The sequence below is a fragment of the Salvelinus sp. IW2-2015 genome, linkage group LG15 (assembly GCF_002910315.2).
Source record: "Salvelinus sp. IW2-2015 linkage group LG15, ASM291031v2, whole genome shotgun sequence".
Classification (NCBI taxonomy): Eukaryota; Metazoa; Chordata; class Actinopteri; order Salmoniformes; family Salmonidae; genus Salvelinus; species Salvelinus sp. IW2-2015.
This window is the reverse complement of record NC_036855.1, coordinates 9,395,248-9,422,420: the sequence shown is the minus strand read 5'-3', so window position 1 is coordinate 9,422,420 and position 27,173 is coordinate 9,395,248. Positions and strand designations below refer to the sequence as shown.

The following is a 27,173-nucleotide window of genomic DNA, read 5'->3' as shown; positions in this document are numbered from 1 at the left end:
CTTTGTCAATGTGGCTATATTGAGTTGCTTAATTCCAAACAAGACGACTATAAGCAAATATTGGAAGATGTACAGGAGCCAACTGCATTAATTTGCCAAGACCTCACATCATACTTCTTGTGTGATGTCAAACAGCTTGTCTCTCCTCAACTTCTCACATAGGAACAATGTTCTTGGAAAGGCAAGAGAGAAAAGCTCATCTGACAGTCTGGGCTGCAGCGTTTAGAGTCAGGGGTCTTATCGATCGGTTTGCACCACACTACACACGGTGGAGCCCAAAAAACTAAAAGAAACAATGAGTGAGAGACAGCTGGGGGAAGAGGGAGGGAGACTGATCATCACATTGATCATGCAACCTGCTCGTTCACCTGGAAGTCCCCTTTGACGCCAACACCTGGGTCCGTATTCACTACAATCAGTGTTGCCTTTTAAATCAGAATCAATACGATTACGTACAGTAGACGTGAGGACCTGATCCTAGATCAGCATTCCTATTCTGAGACACTTTGTGGATAAGGGCCCTGGACTAAGGTCAAGCAGGGTCTTGAATGGTGTTGAGGTCAGAGAACCTCTTCCTCTAAAGAGCACCAAAGAGGATAAGGTGCACAGATAATGTTGTGAGAGAGTTACCTTTTCTAACAAAAAAAGTCTTGGCGACCACAGTGCTGTACCCGAGGCCAATACGACCACAGTGCTGACCTGAGGCCATGGCGCCACATGCTGTACCCGAGGCCATGGCGCCCACAGTGCTGTACCGAGGCCATGGCGCCCACAGTGCTGTACCCGAGGCCATGGCGCCCACAGTGCTGTACCCGAGGCCAATGCGACCACAGTGCTGTTCCCGAGGCCATGGCGCCCACAGTGCTGTACCCGAGGCCATGGCGACCACAGTGCTGTACCCGAGGCCATGGCGACCACAGTGCTGTACCCGAGGCCATGGCGACCACAGTGCTGTACCCGAGGCCATGGCGCCCACAGTGCTGTACCCGAGGCCATGCGACCACATGCTGACCGAGGCCATGGGACACAGTGCTGTACCCGAGGCCATGGCGACCACAGTGCTTACCCGAGGCCATGGCGACCACAGTGCTGTACCGAGGCCATGGCGACCACAGCTGTACCCGAGGCCATGGCAACCACAGTGCTGTACCCGAGGCCAATGCGACCACAGTGCTGTACCCGAGGCCAATGCGACCACAGTGCTGTACCCGAGGCCATGCGACCACAGTGCTGTACCCGAGGCCATGGCGACCACAGTGCTGTACCCAATGCCATTGCGACCACAATGCTGTACCTGAGTCATACACAATGCTGTACCTGAGGTCATAAGGAGACACTGGTGTGGGCAGATCCTGTGGTACTAGCCGCGTCTGTGGAGTCCAGGTCCAGACTGAAGGTCCGTCCTGAGCTGGTGCTGAGGAGTAAACAACAACAGATCCATCAAACGCTGGAATTACGGCGCTAATCAGAAAATGATGGGACCTTTAGATGGGGCAGAATAATCAGAGAATGATGGCGGCAGAATAATCAGAGAATGATGGGGCCCCTGGATGGAACAGAATAATCAGAGAATGATGGGGCCCCTGGATGGGGCAGAATAATCAGAGAATGATGGGGCCCCTGGATGGGGCAGAATAACAGAGAATGATGGGCCCCTGGATGGAACAGAATAATCAGAGAATGATGGGGCCCTGGATGGCAGAATAATCAGAGAATGATGGGGCCCCTGGATGGGCAAGAATAATCGAGAGAATGATTGGGGCCCTGGATGGAACAGAATTAATCAGAGGAATGGATGGGGCCCTGGATGGAACAGAATAATCAGAGAATGATGGGGCCCTGGATGGAACAGAATAATCAGAGAATGATGGGGCCCTGGATGGAACAGAATAGCTCTAGCATTGACAGTCCTATTTTCTTTGTTTTTATTCCAAACCTCACTAAGGAAAATCAACGATCACCATGGCTGCTCACCCTCACGTTGTAACTGCAAATTCCAAGTACTACATCTAGCTAATGGAAGGATGTTAATGTAATGCTTTGAAGTCTACTCTCACAGAATCATCATTAGCTGTTTTCATCCTCCAGCTCAGTTCAGGTGCTACACAGCTATGAGCCTATTCCACTTCTCACATTCCAATAGAGTTAGTCCCCTTTTTGGAGTTGCACCAGCTAGTCCCCATCTATTGATTCTCCTCTAAGAAAGCTCTGTTGATTGTCAACATTCCCCAAAGTGTTTGCCTTTCTTTCTTGTATTGTTCAGCGCTGTTCGAGAGCTGATACCATGGCCGAATACAAACAGTGTAGTTATTCCCTCCGTAAGATAATCAAACAGGAGAAACGTCAGTATAGAGACAAAGTGGTCACAATTCAACTGCTCAGACACAAGACGTATGTGGCAGGATCTACAGACAATCACGGACTAAACAGGGGAAACCAGCCACCTCGCGGACACCGACGTCTTGCTCCCGGACAAGCGAAACACCTTCACCCGTTTTGGGGATAACACAGTGCCACCGACGCAGCCCTCTACCAAGAACTGTGGGCTCTCCATCTCCGTGGCTGACGTGAGTAAAACATTTAAAACGTGTTAACCCTCGCAAGGCTGCCGGCCCAGACGGCATCTCTAGCCGTGTCCTCAGAGCATGCGCAGACCATCTGGCTGGAGTGTTTACGGACATATTCTATCTCTCCCTATCCCAGTCTGCTGTCCCCACTTGCTTCAAGATGGCCACTATTGTTCCTGTACCCAAAGAAGCAAAGGTAACTGAACTAAATGACTATTGCCCCGTAGAACTCACTTCTGTCATCATGAAGTGCTTTGAGAGACTAGTCAAGGATCATGTCACCTCTACCTTACCTGACACCCTAGACCCACTTCAATTTGCTTACCGCCCCAATAGATCCACAGATGATGCAATCGCCGTCACACTGCGCTTTCTCATCTGGACAAGAGGAATACCTATGTAAGAATGCTGTTCATTGACTATAGCTCAGCATTCAACACCATAGTACCCTCCAAGCTCATCATTAAGCTCGGGGCCTTAGGTCTGAACGCCACCCTGTACAGCTGGGTCCTGGACTTCCTGACGGGACACCCCAAGGTGGTGAAGGTAGGAAACAACACCTCCACTTCACTGATCCTCAACACAGGGGCCCCACAAGGGTGCGTGCTCAGCCCCCTCCTGTACTCGCTGTTCACCCATGACTGTGGGGTCACGCACGCCTCCAACTCAATCATCAAGTTTGCAGACGACACAACAATGACGAGACAACCTACAGAGAGGAGGTGAGGAAAATAACATCTCACTCAAAGTCAACAAAACAAAGGAGCTGATCGTGGACTTCAGGAAACATCAAAGGGAGTATGCCCCATCCACATCGATGGGACAGCAGTGGAAAAGATGGAAAGCTTCAAGTTCCTCGGCGTACACATCACTGACGATCTAAAATGGTCCACCCACACAGACAGTGTCGAGAAGAAGACGCAACAGCGCCTCCTCAACCTCAGGCTGAATAAATTTGGGTGGCCCCTAAAACCCTCACAAACTTTTACAGATGCACAGAGAGCATCCTGTCGGGCTGTATCACCGCCTGTTACGGCAACTGCACCGTCCGCAACCACAGGGCTCTCCAGACGGTGGTGCGGTCTGCCCAACGCATCACCAGGGGCAAACTACCTGCCCTCCAGAACACCTACAGCACCCGATGTCACAGGAAGGCCAAAAAGATCATCAAGGACATCAACCACCCGAGCCACGGCCTGTTCACCCTGCTATCATCCAGAAGTCAAGGTCGGTACAGGAGCATCAAAGCTGGGACTGAAAAACAGCCTCTATCTCAAGGCCATCAGACTTAAATAGCCATCACTAGCCGGCTTCCACCCGGTTACTCAACTCTGCACCTTAGAGGCTGCTGCCATATATTCATATACTTGGAATCATTGGTCACTTTAATAATGGAACCCTAGTCACTTTAATAATGTTTACATACTGCTTTACTTATCTCATATGTATATACTGTATTTTATTCTACTACATTTTTGTCAATGCTACTCCGACATTGCTCAATCTAATATTTATATATTTCCTTTCTTTTACATGTGTGTATTGTTGTGAATTGTTAGATACTACTGCACTGTTGGAACTAGGAACACAAGCATTTCACTACACCTGCAATAACATCTGCTAAATGTGTATGTGACCAATAAAATTTGATTTGATAATGTATTTATTTTTACCCCGTTTTCTCCCCAATTGGTAGTTAGTCTTGTCCCATCGCTGCAACTCCCGTACGGACCTCAGGAGAGGCTAAGGTCGAGAGCTGTGCGTCCCCTAAAGCACAACCCAACCAAGCCGCACTGCTTCTTGGCACAATGCCCACTTAACCCGTAAGCCAGCCGCACCAATGTGTCAGAGGAAACACAGTGCATCTGGCCATTGTGTCAGCATGCACTGCGCCCGGCCCGCCACAGGAGTCGCTAGCGCGCAATGGGACAAGGACATCCCTGCCGGCCAAACCCTCCCCTAACCCGGACGACGCTGGGCCAATTGTGAGCCACCTCATGGGTCTCCCTGTCGCGGCCAGCTGCAACACAGCCTGGACTCGAACCCAGAATCTCTAGTGGCACGGCTAGCACTGCGCCACTCGGGAGACCGTGATTTGATAACCTTTACAGGAAAATGTAATTAAATCACATCATTCGGTACATTGATGAAAATCACAGTGGTGACCAAAGACTGACAGAAAAAAGTGTGTCTTTCAAAGGGAAATACATGCAAATGGGGGTAGATTGTTAGGGCCCAGAAAATAACTGCATTCAATCGATGGCAATGAAGTCAATGTCAAATGTTTGCAGGTTCATTGGAAATTAGCATCATCGTGTACTGTAGGTCAATGTCCAGACAAAAGTCTTCAAACTTACACTCTTAGAGCTGGTTTTCCAGACACAGACTAAACCTTGATTCAAAATACATTTTAATGGAGAGAAATGCCATTGAACATGCTTCTTAATCCAGGACTAGGCTTAACCTGTGTCTGGGAAACTGGCCCTTAAAATCCACAACATTTACCTTTTGAGACTTTGTAACTCGTCCAAGGTGAAGTCAAAAATGTTGGCCATGTGATGGTTGGTGCTCCAGGTGGAGGTCAGGTCATTCTACACAACACATCATCACACAACACACACCACAACACACAGTTGGTATTATAGTACTCAACCATTGTCATAAACAGTCATAACCAACATTGTTCCCATCATCATCATCATCATCATCATCCTTGTTCTCATCAGTTCTGTCTATACATGCTGTCTATATGCCATTGCTCTGTCTATATTTTCATCTGAGCACCTTCCTCCTTCCTGCCTGGCAGCATTAGCTTTATTACTAGGAAATGTCAGAGGTTTGTTAGAGCACATTGTGCCTGGGGACCAGACAGACACGGCACTGCTCAGAGGGATTTGTCAGTAAAATGCCTCAGAGGCCAACTGTAAGTATTTCCCTTTGAGTAGAAGCGTGAAGAGAGGGATGAGGGCAATGACACACAGGGACTTCATGGTACATGGTAGACAGGAGATAGACTTTTAGAAGAGGAACAGTGGTCTGAGATGGAGGGGGGAAAAGAACACAGGAAAATGGAGGAGGAAGAAGAGATAATCATCAGAGGTAGGAAAGAAGAAAAGCAGCGCAGATTTATTCAAAGTTCAGCCTCAGTGAAACAGTAGAAAAGGTGGTTGGCACGACCGGAGTTAGATGTTGAGACAATCAGAGAACTCACATTGGGGATGGCGTCCTCCAGCAGCCATTTTGATCTTCTCTTCCTCCTCTTCTCTGCAGGGAGAGAGCTGAGGAAGAGACAACTTTCACTTTCTAATCACACAATTTGATTACTGGGTGACAATGACAGCCTAATATCATTCAGTAATTCCCTGATAAAATGATAGTGTTTTCAGCACACAGTCTTTAGTTCTTCGAGTAGAACTGTTACATAGCCATTACCACTAAATGAGAAATTTCATCTTGAAATGTTTGTTCTCTGTTAGGGGTAAATTAATGGTGGGAGGTCTTAGGAAACATTACAATTACATGATCACTTAACATTGATCAACACTTTCTGACTGAGCCAAGAGAGGTCTTGTAGAAAGTTAGCAGAAACCTAATTGAAATACAGTGTATCCAGCTTTCACTACGGCGTGAAATACCTGTTCCTGCCTGCGCCTTTCTTTCGCCCTCTCCATCCCTCGTTCTGAGCCCTCTCAGGAAACAGTTTGGAGGGAGGGTTGGGGGGAACGCGGGTCCTCAGGCGGAAGATGCATTTCCTCTTCTTGATCTCCTTCCCACAGAGAAACCTGGAGAAATAACGAGGGCGGTGACACGGTCATGGTCTGGCAGAGGGGGTGTGATGTCAACAAATACACCTTCAGCCAAGTAACATGTTTGTTGTAACAAATACTCTATGACCAGAACAAACATTTAACAACTTACTGAATGTTGGGGGCCATACTATACTATTGTTAATAGCACATGAAAAAGACATTGGCTGATACAGTATATAGTGTTGCAGTACATGTATGCAGTTGTAGTACATCTGTGGAGTTGTTAAACCGAACACTTACAGTTTTACACTTTATCTACTGTGTGTGTGTGTGTGTGTGTGTGTGTGTGTGTGTGTGTGTGTGTGTGTGTGTGTGTGTGTATATATAAATAACAGAGAGAGATGTCTTACTTGCTCTTGTAGTTGTTCAGAGCATCAAGGAGATATTGGCCTCTTTCTGTTGGAGGAGTATTGGAGAGCTGTGGGGAATATTAAAATGTCAGTCCGATGCATTTAGATTTAAAAATATATGTTTTTCACGAGACAGCATTAATCTGAATTTCCTATCCGGATTCCTATTCAGAATTCAGACAGGATTTCATTTGGCGTTTCTAACCTTGCCCAACTGGAAATGGTCCCAGTTGTTGCTGACAAAGTTGAGGATCTCCTCCAGCTCAAAGTACTTCTTCTTACTCTGGACTCCCAGGTTGTAAAGTGCCAAGTGCACCACGTCCACCCTGGATAAGAAACCAGGGACAATCGATGGGAATCCCATGAAATTAGATGAGAACTGAATGTATCTAGAGTGAATGTATCTAGAGTGATAGAGTGCAGAACCGATTTTCCTCACCAGCAGCATTCACATATCAGATCATAAGGGATGATAATGATGATCGATTTTATTGCCTTCATAAATACAATTCTCAATTATACATCCATATGAGTTAGCAGATAGGGAGTTGGGTTTAGCGAGATGTGTAAATGTAATCCTCTTAATAAAATATTGTGCTGCCTAGCACCCCAGTGTGTATTAACAGCAATACAATGCTGTTAGGGGCAGTTTACACGAGCACATTGTCATAAGCACAAGAGCACAATAATGCCACACATCCTCTACCTACTGTACTATAGGACACCAATGCCCTTTGTATTCTTAATTAAAGTACCCCATCTGGAGTCTCAGAGTGAGCCTCAGAAGTAGATAGGAAGAGTTTAGTAGTCATTTACCATCGGAGGGCCAGGCGCTTGATGTACTCCACTCCTTTATTACACATGGAACAGATGAACAAGTAAAACCTGAAAGAGAAAGGCAGAGAGGTCAGAGGAGGAGAAAGCACACGTCACGTGCCTCTAGGGGAAATCAAAAATCCATAATGGTCCTCAGTCATATGGGTATACCCTCGACTTCCATGACATGTCTATCACTTTCCAGACTATAAATATTTCCTCTGACATCCCAGGATTTGTCATAACCGTGGGAACCCCCAGAATAAAACCTCTTCTGTTTGATAACAATTCCACACACCTATCTCCAAACATCATGGACTCCTGTAGGCACTGGATACAGGCCTCATGGAACCACTGTTCACACCGAAAACACTGCAGCATCTTCAAGTACCACCTGGGAGGAGAGCAGACATTAGTGAAAAGTAAGTTACTAAATGAGCAACAGAGTGCTGTATCTGAATCAAATCCAGTTGCTTTCTAAAAGAGTGGATATGTAAAATGCTATGCTGCAGTGTGTCTAGCCAGCACACTCACTCTCCAGGTCCTCCACAGTAGCAATAACACTGTTGGTGATTTGTGTGGTGCTGGGAATCCCATTCCAGCTCTTCTGGGTTGTAGGTAAGCACCTGCTTCATGGCCTGCAGTGCTTTTGCTATGGGCCCCTTTTTGAGAGCTCCCCCTTTCTGTGATGAGGAGAAACAGCCACGTCAACATGGTTAGGCATTATTGGACAGCGTTCAATCGGACACATCGTAGCAAAACGTTTGGTAACAGAAAACAAAAATCTGTGTTCTTATTGGACGTGTTCAGGTAGTGCCTCCCCATTTCAAAACGTGTTCTTCTGTTGAACACTACCCTAGACAAACAGTCATTAAAAATTATATTACAGTTATTTTAGTTCCTTGCTCAATTGAAGAGCAGCTTGTTCTATCAATAATGCTCACCCGCACAGCTAAAACAAAGATGCACCTCCTGCAAAACCATGGTGACAAAACCATTGAGCTCTCCACCTGTGGCATGTGACACTGCTGGTGGTAACCTGGCGGAAACAGAGATAAGAGGACAATGAAAACATAATGCTTGCCCAATAAAAATAAACAAATGGTTAAATACAAGAAAAAGTGCTATTGCCGGCCGTACTTTGAGCCACAGCAATGTGTTATGTTGATCTGAAGGGGGCATCCAACCAACTCTAGAAGCTTTAAATCCTGTCCAGCAAATGATGGGAAGCCAGAGGGAGTGGACTCCCAAAGCAATCAATGACTTTAATTAAGAGCCAAGTAGAAACAAAACCAACGAGACACTACAGCCTGGGGACAGGACCCTGCACAACTGTTACATGGCCACACCCTAATACATGTCCTTGTTATGAACAAAATTGTAGATGTCAGGTGGGACCTGTCTCTTTAAGACAAACACCCATGGAAAGTACTTAGTTTAACGTACACCGGGTTTAAAAGATGTTATGAGTCACAGAGGCTTTCTGTGCACTTTGTCCAACTGAAAATATTCACTGTTTCACTTTCAGAGATTCAATGACCTTTAGCAGATGACATGTAGTTATGCCACAGATGTACCCTTCTTCAGTTCTGTATGTTGTTCCAGTCAATTTAATACAGTTCAAAGATACAGTTTATGCTTTTAGAGATAAAGTGTCAAAGCATTAAAATACATAAAGTTGTGGAAGTAAATATAGAAGCAAATAGAGCCCTGTATATAATGAACAATGAGATCCCCTCCCACTTAATCACAATCTGTAAAGAACTTGCATCCACTTGCATATACGTGCAAGAAAGAGGAGTGTAGCCACATCCTCCTTTAAGGGTCGTCAGACTCTACAGCGACTCACCTATTCCACATTTTCCACATATCAGGATCTCGTTGTCGGATACCAGCACCATTTCGGAACAGACTGAGCATTTGGGCTCCTCCCCCGGAACTCCAGCTGCATGTTTTGGGAGAGAAGAATAGCATTAGTGTACATTCAATGATGATTATACTTCAGCTACATCCTACATGATGTCAGCATGTCAACAGCACATGCAAGATATTCAATTAAGAGCAATCTGCGAGGCATTACTGACATAAATTGGCCCTTTCAGAGAAAAGTGTCATTTAGACAGTTGAAGAGTTTAAAGGACAGTCAAGTCCATTAGGGAATAGGGAAGTGTCTAAATATACCTTTAAGTGGCCTACTGTATAGTACAAGTGTTGGCTAAGTAATGGGAAGCCAATTGAAAGTGTTAAGGAATATGTAGCCCAGAATAAAGGAGCTTCATCAGGGTCGAGGGAGCTACTGTAAGAAACTGTAATGATTTCCAGTTAGGATGTTGTGTAATTCTGTTCAAAGTGGATAACACATTTATCATGGCTTTTGGAGAGAGCTTTTGAGATGTTGAACCGGTCTGGTGTAGATCCATATTATCAGCAGACATAAATTCACTGAGGATGTAAGTTTGACAGTTAAACCAACTCACTTTTTATTTTTTTACACAGAGACAACAACAAAAACATGAATATTCCAGTTTCTCTTCACTCACCATGTTGGATGTCTTTCCAGAGAACCCAAAATTTTGAATTATCTTCAAAAGTGACAAAGCAGCTCTGCTTGGAGGTACTCACCTTGAATGAAGTGAAAACAGATAGTATGAGGTGGGAGGCAAAATGTGTATGACAGGTTTATTACAGTTCTATTCCAATAATAGTGTGTTACATTAGATTTGTCATAAAACACAAATTACTGCTGTAGAGCCTAAAATCTACAGAGGAACCACCATATTTGTGTGAATACTCCAGAGCAGTATTTGGACAGTACACTCTTAGAAAAAAAGGGTTCTAAAGGGGTTCTTTGGCTGTCCCCATAGGGAGAACCCTTTTGGGTTCCATGTAGAACCATCTGTGGAAAGAGTTCTACATAGAATCCAAAAAGGTCCTCACTGGAACCAAAAGGGGTTCTTCAAAAGGTTCTAATATGGGCACAGCCGAAGAACCCTTTTAGGTTCTAGATAGCACCTTTTTTTTCTCCTAAGAGTGTACTTATTGTTATGTAAATAAAATTAGTCCAAACCATTGTGTGGAAGTATACTACAGTATTTAACTGATAAAACAATGTCCTGTTGTGCTGGACACTTACTCTCTGGATCTTCCCCAGGTAGTATAGGCCATCAGACCAGCGGCACAGTACATACTGGCCCACGGTCACGCTGCTTTCCATGTCTGTGAAGCTCCGCCCCCTCTCCCTCTTCTGGGGTAAATGCTTGGCCTCCAGCACCTCATCTGGCTCCACACTGCAGAAGTTATCTCTGTAGGCTGACTGCAACATGCTGCAGCTGGGCTGTCCACACACTACTACTCTTCCTAGGAGAATCAGGGCTTTACATTGTCATTGAGGTAGCAACTGTATGTCCTCATGATCACAACATTATGGAGGTAGTGGTTGAAAATTGTTGTGTCAGTATTCTTTTTTTTTTTAAATCAAATGTATTGACATGCACCTACTGTAGACAAAAACTATTGTTAAGGTGTCATAAAATGCATTTCCTGAAGAATCGTTTTTTAAAAAGGACATATGCCTATGTATGCATCATGAAATCCGGCCCTTCAACACATTTGTTTTAACACCCCACCCCTGTTCTGATGACTCAATCTGGATGTTCTACTGCGTGTAGATCACAGCACAGCCTACAGGTCTGACCAAGGTATTTTATACCTCAGCGGACTGACTCATCAGCCAACTGCAGCCAGCCATCACATTTGAATTTGACTTGTCAACGCTGTCGCAAATTGCAGCACTTGCGCGAGTCAAAACTGGTCGTGTACAAGTATTACAAAGTGGCATGGCACGTTTTTAACAGTTAGCAGTCTATCAAACTGTAACGACTCTCGAATGTAATTTATCAAACTGATTACAGACTAGTTGATTGGCTAAATTATGTCCCGTCAATAAGATGGGCATATCGCCAACATAACTTCTAACTTAGTATTTTATTTTGCTAACCTGATCACACTTTTGCATCTCCTCGACTGCATGTCTTCTCACAGAACTCTTAATTGCTAACTAGTCTGCTATCTAAACATGTTATAGTTGTTATATCAGCCATATATAGCTTGGTAGCTAGCTAGCTATAGCTGCTAGTTAGCCAGCTAAACTGCAACTGTCAAACAAATGAAACGAATGTTACTTGCCCCTGGGTAGTGTATCGCATATGCATTTATGCAAGGAACATCTAGTTTAGCTTGCTAAATGTAATCTATGAATACCCGAATGATGAGATTGAGCACTTTATAACAATAGTTTGCGACATTAAAAGTAGGACGAGATGCAAAAATTAAATCCAATTCAGTGAGCTGTAATAATGTATATGGACTTCTCTTACCGCCTTGGTTAACTTCCAATCCAGGGTCAATGCTCGAAATAATGTCGCTGCTGTTGAGTAACGTTCCATTCGCTAGGAGTTGTCGATTCTTGCAATATGTGTACAGGCGCTAAAGTTCAAACTATGCAAGTCGCCATTTTTCATTTTTTCCCGCGAATCAATTTACGTTTTTCTTATGTAATTAGCATAATCACATCATCATCTTCATACAGGAAGTTCAACATTTCGCTCTCTAGATGCGTATGAACATTTATTTTTCTTCTTTTAGTGAGCCTTAAACGTTTTCCAAAAAAACAAAAATCGTTATTTAGCATTTTCAAGCACTTTTAGTTATTATGATAATATCCATATCATTGTCAATGATAGTAGTATCTTTGATAATACCGCCTACCACTACTGCTGATTATTACACAAAACTATATATATGTGTATTACTAGCTATACTACCCTATTCACCATCATCATATGTCATAATCGTCTTCATCGTCGTCTTCATCATCATCATTATATGTCATCGTCATCATAAGACTCATAATATATTTGTACATTTTTGTAAAGAAAATGCCTGCACAGTGTATGTAACATTCATGTTGCATGACTGAATGCATTAATGTTTTTGTATGTAATGAATAACACACACATTACATGAATATGTTCTAGTAATCAAATTCCTTGAGAATCTAGGATTTGATATACTAGCACTGACGTCAGATTGCGGATTCTGCCCTGTTTATTTGAGCTTACTCTTAAGCAAATAAAAAAGAATGAAATCTATAGAGATCCATTTATGGGAAGGCTCTCTGTTTACTTCCACAGCGCTGCTGTCTGTTCATGAGGATTTTGCTTAAGGAACTATGCTGAGAGGAAATCTCTGGGATCAGCTAAGATGTCATTTAGCAGATGAGTTGAGGGGACAATTATTTGGTCAATTCTATTTTTAAAATCTTTTCTGCCATAATGTCACTGGTATATACTACTTGTAAGTACTGCTATACACTTTTACAGTTATCTTAAATGTTAAACGTTTGAGGCACTCTAAATGCAACTAATCAAACACATTGTGATGTTGTTGTAATTAGCCTACATGCACCTGCATGGACAGTTTTGAGAATGGTAACCAAGTAGCTTATAGAGGCATCCAATTTTATTCAATGTGTAACATCAAAATCTCCAAAATGTCACCTGAGAGTGTTTGGTGCCATGGCTTACTGAACCAACATTTGTCAAAAACACTTTAAAGCATATATAACGTGGAGGTCCTTTGTAGCTCAGTTGGTAGAGCATGGCACGTGTAATGCTAGGGTAGTAGATTCAATTCCTAGCACCAGCCATACGTAAAATGTATGCATGCATGACTGTAAATTGGTTTGGATAAAAGCATCTGTTAAATGGCATATATTAACATAATTGGTGGTTGATGCAATTCAGTGTTTAAATTTTATTTTTATTCATCTCATGAATTCACAGTTGTTTTTTTTACAAAATAATAATATCTAATTAGCAATAACAAAACCCCATTGATTGTCTTTAAATTATTTCTGAAAATGATACACCCTCATAAATACAAGTACAACCATACAATGATATTTCAGATTTTTCTCTTCTTCTAAAGAATAGATTAAATATATATTTATATGTAAAGCCAAAAAATATCTATCTCTCAGAACCCTTAAAGTGTCCTCAACATAACCTAATCCAAGGTTGGTGTGAAAACCAACCCATTCCCTAATCCTTATTCTACCCCCCCCCCCCCTCCTCCTCCTCCTTTGATAGATCATTTGAAGCATGGCTCAGGATGAAGTGTCAACAACACACTTGATGAAGATTGTGTCGTCTTTCAAGTAGGCATGCTTAGGCGAGTGAAGTTTACCAAGAGGGAAGAAAAGCGGGCAACCACTGGCCACATTCATATCCGAGACAGGCCTTTGGAAGGATGAGGATGTTAGATCGGGCCTGAAGGCGTCAATCACGTGTTCTCTGTGATTCTGATCAAGCAGGAAGAAGGTGACCTGGCGAGGAGATATGCTGATTAGACATTAACATGTCCGACAGACACTCACAAGATGGCTGATCATTCTTCATAATGTTAATGATGCGGAGGGAAAGAGATGAGAACTACATCCACAAAGAGGCATGCAGAGTTTTTGTTGGGTTTTATTTACTGTAGAGACACATCTCAAATAACATTTCAGTTGAAAACCTCAACCCTTTAAATAAACCATTTATGACGTATGTTACACAGATATAACACAGAGAGTCTTCCTTACCTTGTGCTTGAATGGCCATGAGAGGAGTAGGTCATACTCTCCCTTCATGATCACAAAGAAAAGAGAGATATGAGTGCCTTTTCCCACCCCGTCACCATTCAGGTACAGCCTCATGCACACCTTGAATCCATACCTGGCTGTGTAGAATGCTAGAAAAAGGAGAGAGGACACAAACACATTGATATAAACGTGTTTCAGTGGATACAAATAATATTGGAGGGAACTTGGTTTCTCTGACCCATTGCTGTCTGTATAATGTTTCAACAAAGCATCTACATAAGAACAATTTAGTTCAAATGAAGCACTTTCTAATGAAGGCCTATTTAATGCTGTATGCATAGAAGACTGTCCCTCCGTGTAAATAGACTACCCTTCACCACTGGTTCCTCTGTTTTAGATAAAGTTGAAAGAGTACTGTACCTGGAGAGTACAGGTTTGGTCTATTCCCATGGCTAGAGACGGCCTCCTTCATTTTGGTGCTGAGGTCAGACAGCCTCCAGATGAAGGTTCCGTCATAAGAGACCTCCTGGTGGGCGCTGAGACTTTGTTTCATGGAGCTGATGACCAGATCTTTCCTGGCCATTCTATGCTCCTGCTCTGTCACCTACAGGGCAATATTCAATTAAATTCAAAACAACTTTATTAATCTCCTCCGGGTCAATTAAGAAGGCATAGTCAGGTTACTGTATCAACATCCTCCACATACAAATGTAGTATGTTCATTTGATCACCATGTTGCAGGACACCTTTCCTGCAATGAAGAACATTTCAAACTAGTAGTGTATTTGACGTTTTAAAAGGCATCTGGAGTTTGTAATTTCCACTTTGAAAGTTATGTTTTTGATTTGAGAGAAATATTGGAGCGTATGGTTTCAGTGAATACAACAGATACAAACTTCTTGACAATGTAAAATGACCTTATATTCTTCTGTTAATTAAGCTGACACATTTTAGTGTCCAGTGCAACAAGCACAGAGACCATTGTAATGTGTTCAACTGATAAACAGGGCCTGACATAATCAGTCGGTTAGGGTCCCCCGGCCGCTAGGGGGTCCTCGACCCAAAAAATGTAATAATAACTTTTTAAATGTTTTATTAGGAACTCAGTCAGGGTCTCAACTTACTGTTGAGGGTTACAATATTAGAATACACAAGGTACAAGTTCAACATTTGGTTGTGTCTCAATTAGCCATGTCAGTTTACAATATTTAGATTGGTAAATTAGTCTAACCAGTTATCTATACTTCATGGCCGAATAGCAACCGGGCACAGAGGGCACGTGCTCAGGGGCCCTGACCTCCAGGGATCCCACATTAATTTTCTTAGTCACTCTCACTCAGATCATTAACATCTCATAAGTCATGGGAAAATGTGTAGTATTGCAGGAAATTTACTTCAAAACATACATTTCTCTCTCCAGGGGCGGGATTCTTAAGAACAGATTTATCAAATATTTACTCAGAGTTACAGTAGGAAATCCCCCAAAAGCTGAAATCCCCACAGCTGTCACTGAATAATGACATCTCTTTTCCCATTCATTATGAGTAAGGGGGTTGTTGAATTGTGATTTTCATCAACTGACTCCCATCAACAGTAGCTTGTGCATTCTTAAGCCATTTATGGCATGTTTATGGCACTTTTTACGGCTCCTGATTTTGTATTCCGCTTTTTTCTCTCGTACAGTGTGTCTTTTTTGTCTGCTGCTGTTTGACATTAAATGTCCCCTTGGGATAAATAAAGTACCTATTGTATTCTACAGATGTAGGATCTTCATTTGATCACTCTGTTGCAGGAGAACTTTCCTGTAACTCAGGAAATATTTAATTCGTAGTGTATTTTCAGGTTTAAAAGGCTTCTAAAGTTGGTCATTTGCACTTTGAAATTTCAGACTTGATTTTTCCTTACGAAAAATGTATCAACCACTACAAAATGTCTGTTAATTAAAACCCACATAATGATTCACATTTCCCGTTGCTGCAGGATTATTTTCTACAGCAGGATTATTTTCCTGCTGTAGCAAACTGGCTCAAATCAAGATCCTACATCAGTATGTACTGCTACATGAGAAGAGGCTGTCTACTCTAAGAGTAAGGGAGGAATGCTTGCAGAAGCGGCATATAAATTGATATTTTTCAGGAAGGCCAAATTCATTCTTGACAACAGTCCATTTTTCCGACCAATATGTGATATTTGAGGATTTCCTTTCCCGTCACTGTTCAGCCAGCCAGACCAGCATTTTATTATGCTATTTTACTTAGTGGGTGTATGCATAAATACTTAGTCTACAATTCTACTTAGTCTACAATTCCACCGCTGCAAATTAGGAGCATCAGAAAAGTTACTTTTTTGAACGTATTAGCCTACTTTTCTACAATTTGGGAGGATAGTAGACGCATACACTTCTTAATAGTTGTTTTAAGAAGTATAATTCAACTGAACTTATTGGAGTGTGATTCAACTTTTTGGAAGTTCACAGCATGCTCTGGAATGAATCAGCTGGTCCACAAAGATGAGTTTATGCTCTGACTCAAGATATACTGTACCTTTATTTCTAAGTGATAAATCATTTCCTGGTTGCTCTGGTTCTCCCTCTCCACAGCCTTCATGCTCAGCTGGGTCTTCTCCACCTCCCTGTTCAGGACGGAGATGATGTTCTCAGATATCTGGACCCTCTGCTGCAGTGTGTCTATCTGCCGCCCTAGGTCCAAGAGTATGGTCACCTGGTCATCATCTCGCAGGCTGTGAGCTGCCGAGCTATTCCTTCCGTCCCCTCCTTCCGTCTCCAGCTCCCCCTCCCCCTTTGATAGTCCCATGTCCCAATGGAGTCTCAGGCCAGACAGAGTGTCTCTGAGATGGGGCAGCTGCTCATCCATAGCCCTGTTCTCCTTGCCTGGGGCAGGGGCTGTTAGTGCGGTGGCCTGCAGGTCACTGCTGGTGGTGGTGGCGGCACGCAGCAGGAGCTGAAGGTGGCCAACATGGCTGCTGTTCTCATGCACTCTCAGCTTCTCTGTGGTCCCCTAAAATACATGGGATTAGAAGGCAAAAATGTCAATAACTGTACTGCAAAAGCTTTCTAATTTGCCACATTATTTGTATTTGATGCCCCATTTATTATAATGCAGTAATGGCATTAATAGAATACCTTAAATGTGCAACCAACTTCAGAGAAAACACAATACTCTTTCCCCTTGGAACCTGGAAGAGGATTACTCTGTAGAATCAAGACAATTTTGACAATTAACATGTGGCAACAAAAAAGTGTTTCACAACCACTATACAACAAATAACTATACACATCTATACACAACTATACACATCAGCTATACAACAAATAACATCATTGGATTTGAGACGCTACATTAAGAACAAACATATTTTCTCCTACCTTTCCTTTCCTTTGTTTTTTATCCGTTTTTTCCTCTCCAAGACTGTTACATGAGTGTGTCTGTAAAATAACACACGAAAATGCTGAAGATATTGAGAGAAACAGTCATCTGTAGGCCTACAGTTTCTTTTATAGAATCGATAGCTACACGAGATATCTAGAAATACCATTGATTATGTACAGCATTACTTAAGTAGTACAGTACAGTACAGTAGAACAGTAAAGTAGTACACTATTACTTAAGTAGTACAGTACAGTATTACTGTTTCAGTGTAGTGAGTAGTATGCACTTAAAGCTTTTGCAGTCGGTTCTTACAATCACTTGTATACATTTTATCCCAAATCATGTGATGCCCTACCCCCTAATGGTTAACCTAACTTTACTTGAGTCTAAAGTGTTCTGTGGCTTTCTGCTCCCCTTTGCTGCAGTCCAAAGCTCTCGGCAGCCTCCCGCCCTACTCAGATCACTGGCGAAAGGGAATATGGGGCAGCAGTAAACACTAGAGACCCTGCGGCTTCAGCTGCGCTGCAGGGACCCCTCCAATGTCACACTGACCCCATCTCCAAGACCCCAACCAAGGTTTTTTTACTAGAGACCAATTCCAACATATTTCTTTTTCAAATTCCCTACACTGTAACTCCTGCAGTTTAGAGCCACAGGAAACAGTACACTGGCTATTTATTTCCATAACTCCATTAGTCAGCAAGCACTACATTTCTATTGGGTGTGTTCCAAACTTTCAAAACTCATGGAACTCTTTACCTCTTATCTAACCATTTTGTAGGAGGAAAAACACTTCATACCAGGGCTGAACATCTCAGAATGTCAGCGAGACCTGTCAGTGTCAGTATTTGCAACTCAGGTGAGGTGGTTAGTTTGACAGCTACTGAATGCACGGCTGGAACTGGATTCTTTGGGCTAGTCTCACCTGTAGCTCTATGGGGCGCATAGAGTGGCAGCATGCGGGGCACACTGACATGTTGTTTGGACAGGCCTTCTCCAGGTGACAGGCCAAGGCCTTTCGCAGCACCATGTGACCACAGCCTATGTTGCAGGGGATTAGGGCATACTCACACTGCCCCTGGTGCTCCTGAACAAGGATTCAAGACAATTCAGAAAGGACAACAAAGCAATCTATAACCAAACCGAGCTCAGCACAACATTTCAGTGAATCAATCAATTTCAACCTCAACATCTCGATCTCAGTGCAAAATCAATATCAGCCATCAGGGGCCATTCTTTCGGAACTAGATCATTCAAAATAGGCCTCTGTTCTTTCTATTAGATTCTGTTTCCCCTTATTTTTCAAATTAACTTTCAATGGCAACATTTCAACTAAACTTTATGAGATGATATACTTGTAATAAACAACCTAATTATCTTAGCAACATTGGATGATGTATAATCACTAAGCATTGTCCTTATTAGAATTGTAGCATTGTGATCGAAATAACTTAGCTCTAAAAATGTTTGAATTATTTTGGTACCAATTTAAAATATCTGGTCTACAAGAGAACTTGGCATTTTAATTTAGTTTAGATGACAAATTGGTCCCTGATCCTGATCTAATTATGCAACTACTGTAAAGAACATTTTACATTTTACCTACAAATTACAGTGCATTTTTTWAAATAAAAAATAAAGCTACAGCACCAGTCAAAGGCTTGGACACACCTACTCATTCAAGGGTCTTTCTTAATTTGTACTATTTTCTACATTGTAGAATAATAGTGAAGACATCAAAACTATGAAATAACACATAAGCAATCATGTGGTGTCCAAAAAAGTGTTAAACAAATCAAAATATATTTTATATTTGAGATTCTTTAAAGTCCCACCCTTTGCCTTGATGACAGTTTTGCACACTTCTGGCATTCTCTCAACCAGCTTCATGAGGTAGTCACCTGGAATGMATTTCAATTAACAGATATGCCTTGATAAAAGTTMATTTGTGGAATTTGTTTCCTTCTTAATGCATTTGAGCCAATCAGTTGTGTTGTGACAAGGTAGGGGTGGTATACAGAAGATAGCCCTATTTGGTAAATAAGCTCAAATAAGCAAAGAGAAACGACAGTCCATCATTACTTTAAGAAATGAAGGTCAGTCAATCCGGAACATTCCAATAACTTTTAAAGTTTCTTCAAGTGCAGTTGCAAAAACCATCAAGCGCTATGATGAAACTGGCTCTCATGAGGACCGGTACAGGAAAGGAACACCCAGAGTTACCTCTGCAGCAGAGGATAAATGCTTCACAGAGTTCAAGTAAGAGACACATCTCAACATCAATTGTTCAGAGGAGACTGCGTGAATCAGGCCTTCATGGTTGAATTGCTGCAAAGAAACCACTAGTAAAGGACACCAATAAGAAGAAGAGACTTGCTTTGGCAAAGAAACACGAGCAATGAACATTAGACTGGTGGAAATCTGTCCTTTGGTCTGATGACCAAAGATGTAGAGTAGGCGAACGGATGATCTCTGTATGTGTGGTTCCCACCGTGAAGCATGGAGTAGGAGGTGTGATGGTGTGGGGGTGCTTTGCTGGTGACACTGTCAGTGATTTATTTAGAATTCAAGGCACACTTAACCAGCATGGATACCACAGCATTCTGCAGCGATACACACTGCATATGTGAGAACTCCTTCAAGACAGTTGGAAAAGCATTCCTCATGAAGCTGGTTTTGAGAATGCCAAGAGTGTGCAAAGCTGTCATCAAGGCAAAGGGTGGCTACTTTGAAGAATCTCAAATATAAAATATATTTAGATTTGTTTAACACTTTTTTGGTTACTACATGACTACATATGTGTTATTTTATCATTTTGATGTCTTCACTATTATTCTACAATGTAGAAAATAGTGAAAGAAAGAAAAACCCTGAGTAGGTGTGTCCAAACTTTTGACTGGTACTGTATATCAGTGTCACTGTCACACAAAAAACAAATTCTTAAATGTATCCTTCAAATGTATAAAAAAGTGTCAATACCTCAAAGTCTTTGAGAATACTCCTCCAGGAGCAACCTTGGTTAGCACAATGCACTTTCAACTCCAAGATCTCCTTATTAATGGCTGCATCACTGAATAACTGAAGTAACACATAGGAGAAAGATGATCAACTTTCAGTACTTCAATTACTAATTCAGTACTTCCACTTTAAATCACTTTATTCCTCAGAGGGAAAACACGTTTATGCATAAAAAAGAATGGCCGGATTTCTATATATCACACTGGCGATTTCTTCAGTGCTAAACTGGTTTGAATGACAACGTTTTCCGGCTGTCATTGTTCTGAGTTGATACAGTTTGAAGTGGATCTTTGAAGTGCTGCTGTCTGTGTCTCTACACTGTTGGATTTCAGAAGCAATAAACACACAAAGCCATTCTATCTCTTTAATCATCATCATAACAATCATTCAATATAACAGTAGCTACTTAAAACTGACGACCAACAATGCACGCACTGTGGAAGGAACAGTTGGAGGCAGTCAAGCCTTTGCTTTGTCACCATAGAAAAGGGAAGATGAATGCTAAATGTAAGGTAAAAAATGTGAGTTAATGTTATAAGCTTCAGCAATTAGTTTCCATTCCACCGTGATGCTCACTAAGTATTCAATGTGGCTCATTGAATCAAAATATAGGAGTCATCCGCCATGAAAATAGATTTTCCCAAATGTTCCGTCATATTGATATGAATATACTACGGGCCTATTATTTTAGCACGACAGACCAAAATCCTAATTAAACAAGTGAGCTGATTATGAGGCGTCTGCTGTTCTGCCTAGGATGATTGGAGGAGCTCATGCTGAACCACATTCCTCTGGGCTTAGACTTGGATCAGAAGCATTCGGTTACAGCGATGACCAACATGGGCTCATTAATATGAGTAAAAAATAATACCTTTTAACCATTGTAGTTATATGTCACGCATGCTGAAGTATTAGTTTTATGTTACCTGCTGACTTAAAATATTACTTATCACTGTAATTTTTGGTGAGACATATGTCTCAGTCATAGAAAAATAACACTGCATTTTGACATGAATGGGAATGTCCTTTTTAGTCATTATTTTTCTATGGACTCAGAACCTCAGCAGTGGACTAATTCACATCAGACACATTTCAACTTGTTCAACGCTGTGAACTCTACAGTCATTCTAATTACACCACTCCACTCCACTCCAGCAATCTCTTCACATTGATTGTCTTTCTCAATTCTTACATTCTTCTGAGAAGACTTAGACCAGAACAGTGAAATAGTTTAAGTCAATGCAATTCTCTGGTGAGAATTCAGCTAAAATCAGAATATAAACTCTGATTAGAGGGGGTAGATTATGTCACTGTCAATGTCAGACCTATGAGTCTCCTGTTTTGGGGAGCTGAAGAGTATAACTCAATTGTCAGTGTTTTAAACAATATCTAGGGCACTACTCAATCCGTAGCGCTGAAGAGCTGCGCTACAGTGCAGTAGAAATATAATTAAAGCTAATGTTCCCGCTTTAGCAGAGACTGCATTCATAGTAAACGTTGCATAATAATACAAGGGATTAAATGCCAGAGGTAGATGGAAGGTAGATGGATGGTAGATGGAATGTAGATGGAAGGTTTAGGAAGGTAGATGGAAGGTTGAGGAAGGTAGATTAAAGGTAAATCCCAGAGAATATTTGAAAGGTAAGGGAAGGTAGATGGAAGGTAGACTGGATGGTAGATGGAAGGTTGAGGAAGGTAGATGGAAGGTTGAGGAGGTAGATGGATGGTAGACGGAAGGTACTGTAGATGGATGGTAGATGGAAGGCAGATGGATGGTAGATGGAAGGTAGATTAAAGGTAAATGCCAGAGATAGATGAAAGGTAAGGGAAGGTAGATGGAAGGTAGATTGGATGGTAAATGGAAGGTTGAGGAAGGTAGATGGATGGTACATGGAAGGTAGCTGGAAGGTTGAGGAAGGTAGATGGATGGTAGATGGRAGTTTGAAGAAGGTAGCTGGAAGGTTGAGGAAGGTAGATGGATGGTAGATGGAAGTATGAAGAAGGTAGATGGAAGGAGAGTGCTTGGGATAACACTAGAAGCACCAATATTATACTGTTGTAGAGCCTCTATTTTAATGTGTATTTAGGAATAAATGTAATCTTGCTTCCCTATATTAGAGCAGTATCCTACCCACATCAAGTCCATTCACACAGCACCTTGGCGTCTGTACCATGCATAATAGTCAAATAATGAAAAAGGGAAATGATCACCACACCTCTACATTTAGAATGGTATTTTTAAAGGATATCCTAAAAAGGGGCAATCTGGGATTAGAAAAATAACAAAGTAGCCACCCTGCCACTTGTGTTGGTAAACGGCTGAGGGATGGGGCTGGAGAAAGGTAAACACTAGATGGAGCTATGGATACTAGGCTTGACCATCCATGAGATAAAAAAAACATGTTTTGAATCATACCTGAGTTTATTAACAATTACATTGTTTTATAAACAATGGAGTACAACAGGCTTTTAATTTGGGTTCTGATGGGTTACGACAGTTGAGCTAAGCTCATGAGGAATTTATAAGTTATATTCCCCAACAATCCATGGCTATATATCATAAATGTAAAAGTTAAAAAAGAATTTGTAAGTCGCTCTGGATAAGAGCGTCTGCTAAATGACTTAAATGTAAATGTAAATGTACCAATCCTAGACTGCCTCTTTAATGTGTTGTTAAAGCATTTTTTTTGCAAAGCTATCTACAGTAACTTATGCGTGACATAATGTTTTTGTTGCCCATACTCAAGGTCATATAGGCCTGCTGTATCATTCCATTCTATCCACTTGTGCTATGACAGCATTTAAACAAAGTTCAGTAATACTATACATACATTGTCTGATGTCAGTATGCTTGTTTCACTCTCTGAGCTCGGATCTTCTTCTTTGCACATCTTGCAAACAAGGTTGTTGTTATTACTAAATAACAACAATGAACATATGGGATTAGATTTACAATACAATATACAAAGATATGTTAACAGAATTGTAATATCTTAACTTCATTTAAGGGAATGGCAAAAAAGGGAACTTGTAGGCTGTGTTACATACTGGCAAGAGAGTGGATGATAAATGAGGAAATTGTTAACTTTGGTTATTGTTGAAGATGTTTCACAAAACTTTGAATATAAGTAATTTAAATGCCTTACCTCACTAACCAACTGACACAAGCGAGGCAGTAGCGGTGGCCGCACAAAGTCTGACGTGCCTCATTCAGTACGTTATTACAGTTGCTGCACAGGTACTTCTGCTGGGGTACATCATCGCAAATACTTTGAGGAAATCCAGAAGGATACTCATTTTCACCTGGTGCAGATGGATCATTGTGTAAGTTGCCAGCCGGTTTTAAACTAGAATCCATTTATAATTCACCAAGTTATGTTTAAGATGGTAATTGTCACTATTCTCTCCTACTATATGATGCGTCCATTAAATAGGGTCAACCTTTGTAACCTTTTTGAAGCGAGAAAACTACCGTGGATTTCCCCCCTGTGGTAACCTGGAAACGTATTAAAACCCCATGTGTGGTGCCGAGCAATGTTGTACTTTACGGTGAGTAAGGCATCAACTCCAAGCACGGTGTGCAAATGAGGGGTAAATATTTCCAGGAGCCAGCTTACGTAATGCTATTACCCCCTACCCTTCGCTCTCTCTCTCTCTCTCTCTCTCTCTCTCTCTCTCTCTCTCTCTCTCTCTCTCTCTCTCTCTCTTCTCTCTTTCTTTCCCTCTCTCTCTCTCTCTCTCTCTCGCTCTCTCTCTCTCTCTTTCACTCTCACTCTCTTCTCTCTTTCTTTCTTTCTTTCTTTCCCTGCCTCTCACTCTCTCCCTTTCTCTCTCTCTTTCTCTCTCTCTCACTCTCTCTCAAGCTCTCTCCCTTGCCCTCTCCCCCCTTCTCTCTCTCTCCCTCCCTCTCTTTCTCCCCCCTCTCTCCCTCCCTCCCTTGCCCTCTCTCCCTCCCCCCTCTCTCTCCCTCCCCCTCTCTCTATCTCTCTCTCTCTCTCTCCCGCCCCCTCCTCTCTCTCTCCCTCCCCCTCTCTCTCCCTCAAACACACACACACAGTTATTGTAACCTATTTCTCAGAAATCGCGAGGGGGTTCAGTTGCCTCCACGACCGTCACATCCGCCAAGTAGGAAAGTCCCTGTTCTATCATTTCCACACATCCTGTCACTCAACTGAACACAACCTTGTGGTAGAGGCCCCTGAGAAGTTTGTCTATTGTTGCTGTTACTGTCAGTAAAAAAAAATGGTTTTGTCATTATACAGAATAACTCAGTTAGGTAACTGAAGATGATTACAGTAATGAGCACATTACTAAAACATGACGGTTGTAACAAAAAACACACACAACACATAATATGACATAAACATTGACTCCTCAAAAGGTCCCATAAAAATTAACCATAACTATCTCCTTTGTTGTTGCATGGCAACAGGCTGTCATGGCAAAACTAACAGTGATGCAAGTGATATACAAGGATGTTTTAAAAGTGCAGTTTACAGGAGCATTCACAATAGCCAATATCCATTTTTTTGGCAAAACAGCATATTTTCTATTCACATTGGTATTATTCTAAAATAATCAGTTCAAAGTTGAAGCACTGTACAGTACAACCAAAGATACTAGTAACTAACCTGAGATACACCACCGATGTTGTTACAAATGGGAGAAAATGAAACATAGTGGGCAGAACAAGTAAGGAAGTGGTCAGAGCCAAGCACAAGCTAGCGAGATCCTATTGGCGCTTTCTAGCATGTATTTGCATAATTCCATTAGGGAACGCCTACTCTGTGAAGTGTGTGTGTGTGTGTGCAATAACTCATTTTGCCTTTGCACTCCTAATGATGCAGTTTTAAGTTTACAAAACTCATTGCACTCTGTTCGTAACAGACTCTAGTTTTGGGAACAAAAAACTGTATATTGAGATTTAATGTTTCATCGATGAGAACATCCGCAGAATGTCGGCCAAATTTCATCTAGCTCCATCTTCTCTCACTTTCTGCCACTGGRCTTCCTCTCATCACCATATTTGGTGGTGTGTGGAAGTTCTAAACGGATGCTTCAGATTTATACATCTGGTGAGACAACGGGCTCCTTCTTCCATCTGTGCTACAACCACATGAGAACACAAATGATATAAAACCTATTGGACTGCTCTTGCTTAAACATTTGCTCCTTCAAATAAAGTTATAATAGCTCTAAAGCATATTCAAGTAAAATCCTAATAAAGAGAAAACAATACCTTAACAAATGCATAAATGTATAATTGTTGTGCAGTTTATATCTATAGGCTACATTTAGGTTTTCCTTTCATTATTTTTCGGCATTAGTGAGTAAGCCTAAGCTTTAGGGCCTAACTTTATGTGCGTCAAATAGGAACAGGCAGGTAAAGTTCTGGTGAAGTGGTAAAAGAGGATGATAGCATCCTCACACGTAACATAGCACTGCTATCACCCTCTTTTACCACTTCACCAAAACTTCACCAAACATTACTTTAATGTCCCTCCGTTGTCTTTATTTTCAACTCTCCATTTCACAGCTTTTCTCTTATTGAATTAAACTGGCTGGCAGCCAGGCGGCGCTGGGCAGGCGGCGCTGGGCAGACGGGCACACCTGTAGGGAGGAGACGGAGAGACAGCCTGGTGCGTGGGGCTGCCACAGGACCCACCAGGCTGGGGAGACCTACAGGAGGCTTGGTGTTAGGAGGAGGCACCTGAAGGACCGGGCTGTGGGGGAGCACTGGAGCTCTGGTGCGCAGTCTTGGCACCACTCCCCCAGGCTGGATAACTACTCTAGCCCGGACCCTCCAGAGTGCAGGCACAGGTTGAACCGGGCTGTGGGTGAGCACTGGAGATCTAGTGCCTACTACGCGCACCTCTCCCTTAGGCTCCACTCCCACATTTGCCCGGTACGAGTGGAGCGCAGGCATAGGACACACTGCACCCTCCCAGCGCCCCGGAGACACAGTACGCAGGATACCCTGGACCGAAACGGCGTACCGGAGACCAGACACGCTGAGCAGGCACAATACGCCCTGGCTGGATGCCCACATTCGCATGACACTTTCGGTGGGCTGCCCTATAGCGCACCGGGATATGGGCACGTACTGGCGACACCGTGCGCTTAACCGCATAACACGGTGCCTGACCAGTAACGCGCTGCTTATAATAAGCATGAGAAGTGAGCTCAGGTCTGCTACCTGGCTTAGCCACACCCCCTGTGTGCCCCCACCCACATTTTTTGGGGGGGGCTGCCTCTCGTACCTGTCGCGCTGCCATGCTGCCTCCTCATATCGCTGGCTCCTCTCTCCGGCTGCCTCTGCTCTCCTAGCTGCCTCCACCTGTTCCCATGGGAGGCGATCCCTTCCAGCCAGGATCTCCTCCCATGTGTAGCAGCCCTTGCCTTCCAAAACGTCTTCCCATGTCCATTCCTCCCTCTTGTGCTGCTCTTGCTGCCGCTGCCTGTTACCACGCTGCTTGGTCCTTTTGTGGTGGGTGATTCTGTAACGGCTTTCTTCCTGGGATGAAGGAGAGGACCAAAACGCAGCGCGGCTAGTGTTCAACATGTTTAATAAAGAATAATAA

At 42.5% G+C, this 27,173-nt stretch overlaps 2 protein-coding genes across 5 annotated transcripts in view; both read right to left on the bottom strand.

Moving 5' to 3' along the window:
* phf19 (PHD finger protein 19) overlaps positions 1 to 12,086 on the bottom strand; it is a 17,598-nt gene extending 5,512 nt beyond the window's left edge. Inside the window, exons 1-14 of the mRNA XM_024002419.2 lie at positions 11,919 to 12,086; positions 10,676 to 10,899; positions 10,083 to 10,164; positions 9,392 to 9,487; positions 8,487 to 8,581; positions 8,077 to 8,225; positions 7,841 to 7,936; positions 7,543 to 7,611; positions 6,932 to 7,052; positions 6,727 to 6,794; positions 6,203 to 6,349; positions 5,779 to 5,845; positions 5,073 to 5,158; positions 1,328 to 1,414 (exon numbers count right to left, since the gene is read on the bottom strand). Of these exons, the coding sequence (XP_023858187.1) occupies positions 1,328 to 1,414; positions 5,073 to 5,158; positions 5,779 to 5,845; positions 6,203 to 6,349; positions 6,727 to 6,794; positions 6,932 to 7,052; positions 7,543 to 7,611; positions 7,841 to 7,936; positions 8,077 to 8,225; positions 8,487 to 8,581; positions 9,392 to 9,487; positions 10,083 to 10,164; positions 10,676 to 10,864 (1,352 nt within the window). The 5' untranslated portion in view covers positions 10,865 to 10,899; positions 11,919 to 12,086. The remainder of the gene's footprint in view (positions 1 to 1,327; positions 1,415 to 5,072; positions 5,159 to 5,778; positions 5,846 to 6,202; positions 6,350 to 6,726; positions 6,795 to 6,931; positions 7,053 to 7,542; positions 7,612 to 7,840; positions 7,937 to 8,076; positions 8,226 to 8,486; positions 8,582 to 9,391; positions 9,488 to 10,082; positions 10,165 to 10,675; positions 10,900 to 11,918) is intronic.
* Positions 12,087 to 13,093: 1,007 nt separating this feature from the next.
* traf1 (TNF receptor-associated factor 1) lies at positions 13,094 to 25,300 on the bottom strand. Of its 4 annotated transcripts, none has more exons than XM_070446913.1 (11): positions 25,224 to 25,300; positions 23,739 to 23,895; positions 23,424 to 23,508; positions 20,554 to 20,652; positions 18,500 to 18,661; positions 17,571 to 17,630; positions 17,328 to 17,396; positions 16,729 to 17,202; positions 14,606 to 14,789; positions 14,186 to 14,334; positions 13,095 to 13,927 (listed from the first exon to the last, which is right to left on the bottom strand). In XM_070446913.1, the coding sequence occupies exons 3-11, from the start codon at positions 23,481 to 23,483 to the stop codon at positions 13,709 to 13,711; spliced, it is 1,476 nt and encodes a 491-aa protein (XP_070303014.1). In that variant the 5' UTR covers positions 23,484 to 23,508; positions 23,739 to 23,895; positions 25,224 to 25,300; the 3' UTR covers positions 13,095 to 13,708. The 4 variants fall into 4 exon arrangements, with proteins under 4 accessions (XP_023856802.1, XP_023856803.1, XP_070303014.1 ...); XM_024001036.2 differs by lacking the exon at positions 25,224 to 25,300 and having other exon boundaries at positions 13,782 to 13,927; positions 14,186 to 14,227; positions 14,319 to 14,334; positions 23,739 to 24,194; XM_024001034.3 differs by lacking the exon at positions 25,224 to 25,300 and having other exon boundaries at positions 13,094 to 13,927; positions 23,739 to 24,194.
* Between the last annotated feature and the right edge of the window lie 1,873 nt (positions 25,301 to 27,173).